We start from the raw sequence: 8,310 nt of genomic DNA, 5'->3' as shown, positions 1-8,310 counted from the left end.
TTATGAAAGTGTATCTGAAATGATGAACATGCTTTTGTTCAGTTTTCATGACTGTCCCAAACAGACTTCCTCTTTCCTCCAATCGCCACCACATACAAGGAGACTCTGGTCGCCATTTGCAGTGGGCTCACTTTAGGGAGTTTCTCTGGTGTCTGTTCTCCCTGAGCCACCCGGCAGGGCCGTCCCCTCAGAAGCCTAGGAGGAAGGCTGACTCATGGCCCTCGTGCCTGGTATGTGAGGGCAAAATATTTCCTGCAATCGTCTTCCTTACAGGGGCTTGTGTATCACGAGTGACCGCTGGGTCCCTTTCCTTTTACCTTCTTAAGAAGCGGATGAGAACAGGATGAAGAAAAGAGTCTGTGTTCGGCTTGCCTTCTGCTACTATTCCCAGCTGCCAGCCGGGGACCAGACACCACGGGACAAAACACCCGGCTGCACGCTCTCAACATCCTCGCAGGCTGGCCTCGACTATCCGGCCTGGGACACCTGTCAGCAGTCCTAGGCCACTGAGAAAGGAAGCACACGGACACAGGCCCTGAAACCAGCCTCGAGACCTGGACCGTCAATCCTGTGGTGCAAGTCAGTTGTTTTGAGGAATATTGCCAGGGGTCAGAGACAAAAGGGTCATAAAAATGATCGGCTTAAATGTCTATAAACAATATATGTATCTAGGTACACATGCAACCTCCTCTCTGGCAATTTTGCACATAAAGATATACTTTCTACAGATAATCTTCGAATGTTAATGCTGAAAAGAACAACTATTTAAACAAACTTCATGTTACAGATGAGGAGATTGAGGTCCTAGGCCAGGGGTCAGCAAACATTTTCTGCAGAGGGCCAGAGGGCGAATAGTTTAGACTCGTAAACTGTGCAGTCTCCATGGCAACTATTCAACTTTATCACTGTAGCACCAAAGCAGCCAGACAATACATAAACAAATGTGAGTTTGTGTTCTGATAAAACTTTATTTGTAGACATGAAATTTGAATTTTACATTATTTTCCACATGCTACAAAAATACTGTTCTTTTGATCTCAACCATTTAAAAATGTAGAAACCACTTTTAGTGGGCTACGCGGACCCCTGACCTGGGCCACTCTGACACCCGGCGTAGTAATACAGAGCCTGCTGTGTTCTATACCTCAAGTGCTATTTGCTCTACCCATCCCCATCAAAGACTCAGATCTGCTTCACCATAAAGTATACAATAAGGACCTCTGTGTTTTCTAAATTTTAGGAGTAATATTAAGATCTATCAGAAACGTACGCCAGGCCACAATTGAAAGACCATCGATATGATGCCATATTGTGCACTAAATAAAAAACCATCAACATAAAAATATAAGAAATTTGAGCAACTAACTTTGAAAAATAGGCTTTATTTTAACCAGTGGTATTTACGGTATGACATCCTATACGGCATAACTGATTACAGCCAAGTTCATGAATACAAATACAATAGCAGTTTCCCTCATTCTCTCTTTCGCTTTCTGTTCAGAGAAATCAGGAGATGGGAGCCCGAGGCTCAGAAATCAAGGAGCCTCCCCCACAGCTCCGCGAGTCCAGGCTCCTAGAGCACAGTTAGCCTAACACATACACGATCACATGTGCAAAGACCTTTATGAGAAAATATCCAGAGCAGTATTTCTGCAGGAAATCACACTGGCATTTACGACCAGACACGGCTGATAAAATTCATCTTGCTGTGGACTGTGAGGATTTGAACTGCACATGAAGGAGATGAAGCCTTTGTGTCCATTTTCCTTTAAAGACAGGGGCGCCTCAGGTGAGGTGCGGCCACCATCAGCCCGCCTCCGTCCTTCGCCCTCCAGCCGGCTCACGGGGGCTCCCCGTCCCTCCGAGGGCACACACCACGGACTGTGACACAGAAATGGATACACCTTGTCCCAAACACGAGATTTTGCCGCATCACCAATAGCGGAAGTGGCTTTGAGCTTTCTTATTTCACAAAAGGTTTAAACGCGTGGGCCCTTAGGTGGCACAAGATGCCTGAAATTCAGAAAATTATGGAAGCGACTCTTCTCTACCCTGAGGATATTTCATCTTTGTGAAGTTGAAAATACAAAATATTAGAATAATTTGCCCTTTCCCCCCATCAAATGGAATCACATTCCCAAAGATTCCTGCAATATACAAAATTCTGGAACGAAATCTGTTTCTCCCCAAGCCAAGACCAAGATTGCAACGTTACGCTGCCAAGAAGACCCTCTCCCAAAGAAGAGCGAGCGGAAAAGGCACGCATTACCTCTCTAATCTCCATGTTTAGACAAAGAGAGCAAAAGGAGTTTCTGGCCTCATGAGTTTTTCTTTTTCACTTTGATTTTCGGCATTTCTTAGCATTGGCTATTGGGAGTGAAGAGAACAATTTGTTTTTCAAAGTCTGAGATATTCCTGGGAAGAGCCCTGATCTTTCCTGTGACGGTTCCCTATAAATAGTTTGCCAACAAGCAGACGGCAAGAGTGAAAATGCTATCCACCCATCTGTTCCATTTCTTCATAGTTTTCACATCAAAAGCACCTAGAGTATCAATTGTGTTCAACACAAAGTAGCTGGAGAGAGGGTGATGTCACCTGCCCCTGGCATCGGGCCGAGGTGACCTGGGCTCTGCACAGATCTGCCCGGCACCAGGGCCTTGTGAAGGGAACTGACAAGCAGCTGCGCATGCTCAAATAGCAAGACGTGCAGAACACATCATCACTCCGTGGGGAATAAAGAGCACACGGGAAGTACACGGACAGCAAGCACCGGCTTCTGCCTGCTGGGTTCACACGCGTGAGACCTCCACACGGAAGGTGGGGGCGAGCAGCGAAACGGCAACACCGGGGGGCGGGGGGCGGGAGAGAAGCACACACACGCATGCTCACACATGCACACGCGATGCCTCCAGGGCTCCCTGGTTCCTCTGGGTTCATGAGTGGCCGTCCGACACCCTGACTACTTGCCCGGCTCAGAACTTCACCTGCTGCCGCTCTCGAACTGCCTACGCTTTCTTCTCTCCTTTTAAGGCACGAGCATATTTACAGTTGCAGACACACCTGCTGAATTCTGAGAATCATATTAAGCAAAGTCAATCACAGACTAGTGCACAGAAGCCAGTTGGTCCTTTTTGGCTGCGCGTGTTGCTGAGTGACAGCTTCTGAAGCAGCCAGAAAGAGTGAGCCCTCTCTCTATGCCACTAGGGAAGGCAGGCGAGTCTGCCCCCATGCAGCAAGGCGGGGCCCAAGGGAGAGGCCAAGATGGCAAAAGCATGAATGGGATCTGGGACATTTAATATTTTTTACTTTGCATTTGATAAACCCTAACCAGACGGCAGCTCTTGCCTGCCTGAGCTGGCTCTCACAAAGAGCAAGCAGTTGCTGCCACAGAGCTTCTGGAACTTTCCACGTAAAGTCACTGTGATCAGTTTGCTTGTATTCTCTTACCCCCCCACCCCAAAGACAGACACACACATGCACACGCACAGGAGCACACACATACACACATACACACACACACCCCTTCCACCATGGAGGAAATCTTTGCAACAAGAGGCACTTGAATGATATTTGGAGAGTTCCCACGAAAAGGCCTTCCCCTCACAGTGAAGTGGGATCAACAAAACAGAAACCCGGTGCTCAGGACTCCATCTCTTCTTGGTCAAGGGGCGGCGGCACGAAGCTGATGACTTCATCGTAGGTCAGGCCTAGAAATTGGGAAGGAAAGGTAGGATGTGAGCGTGTCGATTACTCTCTTGGCTGGCTTCAGCCTTAGCTTCGGAGCTCCAGACCCCTCCTCCCTGTCCAGCTAGGGGTTTGACGGGCCACCTCAAAGAGCCGCCCGGTCGCCTATGTACGCCATCCTCACGGAACATGTGATTACACAGCAGTTCAACGATATACATGAAAGAACTATTTTTACCTATTTGTTTCATTCCTCAGCGCCTCCTCTTTAAAGCTCTCAGGAGAAGGTGCTCAAGAATAACAGAGCATTCCTACAAGCTACAGCAGTAGACAATTTTGGCTTGGGGATTTAACTGGAGCTCTGAACGTGTGTTTTATGGAAAGAATGTGAGACTGGGCACAGAGGAGACACATAGGTTCCATTCCTGGCTGTGTCCCTAACTAGGTCTAAGGTAACAGACAAGACAAAAACTCTCCTTCAATTGTAAAACAATTCTATAGTTAGATCAGTTGTAAAACCATAAAAATTCCTTATTCCCTACTTATCTCAGAGTGATGTTGTAAATGCAGATTCTGAGAACCTCAAAGCTCAATACAGATGTGAGGGGCTGTGTGCAAAATCAGACCAGACACAAGCACCTCAAAGGGCCAGAGAGCATCACTGACAACAGACCATTGCTGTCAGAGAAACATATTCATTCTGCATCCAAGAGGCTAGTGACAAGTTTTAACAAGTTGGTTATACACAGAAATTCTATTTTCCCAGAGCTTTTGGTTCATGGCTCACCTAAGGAAGATTTTTAAACCTAAGTCGTCACAGGAGGCGTTCATGCTGCGCTTATGACTTACTTTTCCATTCATCTATCAGGAGGTCCCTGCTTTCAAAGGACTGATCGTAAGGATCAGCCACGGGTTCATCATCAGGATCGTGGTACTGAGCAAAGTAGGCGTGTGCGAGTGCTTGGGCCGCTGTGATTCTCTTGTCTGAGTCCAATACAAGCATCTTCTCCAGCAAGTCGACCGCTGTCAGTATCATGGATTGGAGAAAAAGAAGAGTTTTTAACATGTTAGCCAAAAATTATGCTTTATTTGGCAAATACATAATTTTGAGTCTTCATAATGAACAAAAGAATTCTCTCCCCAAATGTTCTCCTCCTCTCCTCCTCCTCCTCCTTCTTCTTCTTCTGTGTGTGTGTGTGTGTGTGTGTGTGTGTGTGTGTGTGTTGTGCTTTTTAAGAATACAGTACTGGGATGCCTGGGTGGCTCAGTTGGTTGAGCAAACGACTTTGGCTCAGGTCATGGTCTCACTGCTCATGGGTTTGAGCCCCGCATCGGGCTCTGTGCTGACAGATCAGAGCCTGGAGCCTGCTTCATATTCTGTGTCTCCCCCACTTTCTGCCCCTCCCATGCTCATGCTCTGTGTCTCCCTGCTTCTCAATAATAAACAAATGTTAACAACAAAAAAAGCGATTTTTAAAAATAACTGAGATTCTGTTTGAACAAGCTTTTGTGGAACGCCAGTGTCAAACTGCTATCACCATAGTCAAACTGTGTCAAAATACAAGCCTATATCCAAAGTAATCAGGAAAAGGTAAGCAGCCTGGTTTTTGTTTTTTTATTTTGTCTGCCTGTACTGTTTATTTACTAACATAAGGCAATGAATATTCATTAAACAGATCTTCAAACAATGAACAAATTGAGGGTTCAACATGGGTGTGTGGGTGAAATATGGTATTTGGATAAAGGAAATAAAATTTTCACTATGAAAAATCTCAGTGTACAAAACAATAGTACAGTGAATACTCATATGCCCACCACCACCCATATCCAACAACATTATCTAGGGGCGCCTGGGTGCTCAGATCATGATCTCGCAGTCCGTGAGTTGGGCTCAGTGCTGACAGCTCAGAGCCTGAGCCTGCTTGGGATTCTGTGTCTCCCCCTCTCTCTGCCCCTCTCCCCGCTCACGGTGTCTCTCTTTATCTCCCTCTCTCTCAAAAATAAACATGAAAAAAACCACCATTATTTATCTCGATCTATTTAACTGTGTTTTCTGCTAGACCATTTTAAAATAAAATGATAGGCATGGTACTTTACCCCTAAATATTTCAGCATAAAGACATCTTTCTATATAGTCACAAAATTATCATATCTGACAAACAGATAATACTCAAATATTATCTAAAATACAGTTTATGTTAACACTTCTCCAATTATCCCAAACTTGTCTTTTATACCTACTTTGTTCAAACCAAGCTCCAATTAAGGGTCACACACTGTATTTGATCGGGTTTCCTAGGGTGAAAGCTACCGTGTCCTAATAACCAATGCCTTGAGGAGGACTAAGGCAGGGGTAAGAAAAAGATTCCTCTAAGATCGTGACAGAGACAAATACACACACTACATCCAAGGGCAATTTAAGTTTTAAGTCATGTTTTAATTTAATTTTTTGAGAATGACAGTTAAGCACGATGTCAGTGACTGACAAAATACAGCTGTCCCTATTTACACCGTCGGTGTAATCCCGCTCAGTTAATATGCTGGGCCCAAGTTCGTGGTCAGTAACACCGTGTTCTGTCTGCAAGAAGAAACTCTTCGTATGACATCACTGCTTGGCAGGGAGCCCTCAGGCATGTTTAAATCCCAACAACTGCAGGGCTGAGCACCAGATGGCCCGGAGCCTCCATTCAACTCACTTGCAGTCTGTATTGCTAGGTGGTATCCAGTTCTTTGGAGACCATTTAAATGTCATGATTCCAGAGAAGGATGGATGTGACCTAAATAAACTGTTGGGACATAAGCATACCTCCCTGCTTCTCTAGAAAAGTGAGTTAACAAGTCTCTTTGAGTTGGCTAAGAGCAAGTCAAACAGTGAGGCCCGCCAGGTCTGTAACATGAACTGATAGGATGAAAATACATTCAGAACAGAAGGACAGACAAGAAAGCTACCAGCATACGACATAATTTCCCAACATCCTAGAGTATTTATGACTCAAAGAGAGCTTCTCACAGATCCTTGAACTAAATACAGCTCAAATAAGTCACACAAAGCCAACGGGAGCGTGGCAGGGCAAATGCAAACCTAAACCAACCGTGCAGAATTCTGTATACCCCTGATGACTCTGGGGACTCATTTTTGGATGTGAGAGTGGCCCAGCTGAGGTCTGGCACACTCACAATCGCCAAGGCTGACACAGACTCACCCCGATCTGCCCTACTTCTTGAAAAATATGAGCATCTCTGCTATTGTAAGAATGAACACAGTACCACTGAAATCACTCTCAACAATCACTATGGAAGAAGTACTTATAAAGGCAAAGCCACTCAGCCTTCACTACAACTTCTGAAGAGGGTGTCACGATGATCAGCCCCCCAGCACAGCTGCTGGGACCCTTAAGGAGAGGGAGGACCCTCTGGGAGATTTAAAAAACTACCATAATCATACACATGTAACACACTCCAGAAAAGAGAGAAGGTTGATTATACTGTTATCATAGCATCGCCCCCTCCCTGTTGTAGGAAGGCCCAGTCTGATTTTTCTGTGTCCGCCATTAAACAGCACTGTCCACTACCCAATCCTTGAACCAGGGAATTAGAGCCCCAGGCATTGACACGTTAAGGGGCCAACTGAAGCATGTATTAGCCCCAGGTTTAAGGAATAAAGCAACTCCTTTATATTTGTTTTTGAGAGCTGGCACACACACACACACACGAGTGGCGGAGGGGCAGAGAAGGCGACAGATGATCCAAAGCAGGTTCTACACTGTCAGCACAGAGCCTGATGTGAAGCTTGAACTCACGAACTTGAGATCATGACTTGAACTAAAGTCGGACACTTAACCGAAGGAGCCACTCAGGCACCCCAATGGTACCCTATTTAATCAAAAGGAAAAACTCTTTTTCAAGTCCCTAACTTATGGCATAAGCACGTCAATATCCTCGAGACGAGGATATGATCAACTTACCTAAGGGATTGGCACCAATAAATACATTTGCAAAGTTCATTTTCGGCATCTGGGTCAAAGACTGAATGTAGTTTCTTGCCTGTAAAAATAAAAGGTTTTCAAAATGGCTTTGTTCAACAATATTACTGCTCCCAGAGTCTCAGTCCTGCCAAGGAACAAGTGTGACCCGACGAAATCTGCCAGCTTCGGTGTTTACATCTTTGATAGTCAAGTAAAGACTCCTCCTTTACTGCCATCCTAACTTCCTTAGGTATGACCGTCACCTTTGTTTATTCTGGCTCTCTCTCAGGGTTACATTTCAAGTGAATGAGAATGCTAGGCAAGTAAGTTCCCTTTTAATAGCTTTCTGATCAAAGGGTCAGAAGTTAAAAAAAAAAAAAGAGAGAGAGAGACCAGGATAACTCAGAAGTTCCCCTTTCTTAAACAGCCTTCCTAGAAAGCTAAAATTAGCACAGGGATGGGTGCTCCTAAGGAAAGTCTGGGACTAGCAGTCTTCTGATGGTGCTGATCTCAGTAGGTGCTCTTGGTACATAAAAAGGATATTCGTGTCAACCCTTGCTAACAACGTCATCTCGGTAACAAGTAAACATAAGCTTAGTATATTGTTCTAAGAGTCTTGAACACATTTTGAAAACACTGGTTCATAAGTGTAACAAACAAG

The 8,310-nt window shown here is 45.1% G+C and overlaps 1 protein-coding gene across 3 annotated transcripts in view; it reads right to left on the bottom strand.

The window, feature by feature from the left end:
* Nucleotides 1–948: 948 nt before the first annotated feature.
* MAPK14 (mitogen-activated protein kinase 14) overlaps nucleotides 949–8,310 on the bottom strand; it is a 73,818-nt gene continuing 66,456 nt past the window's right edge. For 2 of the 3 annotated variants that reach the window (XM_029944817.1, XM_029944816.1), the window contains exons 10-12: nucleotides 7,650–7,728; nucleotides 4,534–4,707; nucleotides 949–3,707 (exon numbers count right to left, since the gene is read on the bottom strand). In XM_029944817.1, the coding sequence (XP_029800677.1) occupies nucleotides 3,640–3,707; nucleotides 4,534–4,707; nucleotides 7,650–7,728 (321 nt within the window). In that variant the 3' untranslated portion in view covers nucleotides 949–3,639. Of the gene's footprint in view, nucleotides 3,708–4,533; nucleotides 4,708–7,649; nucleotides 7,729–8,310 lie in introns of those variants that run through there. The other variant, XM_029944818.1, reaches the window with a different exon arrangement.

Source organism: Suricata suricatta, chromosome 7 (genome assembly GCF_006229205.1).
Source record: "Suricata suricatta isolate VVHF042 chromosome 7, meerkat_22Aug2017_6uvM2_HiC, whole genome shotgun sequence".
Taxonomy (NCBI): domain Eukaryota; kingdom Metazoa; phylum Chordata; class Mammalia; order Carnivora; family Herpestidae; genus Suricata; species Suricata suricatta.
This window is presented reverse-complemented; position numbering and strand designations above follow the sequence as displayed.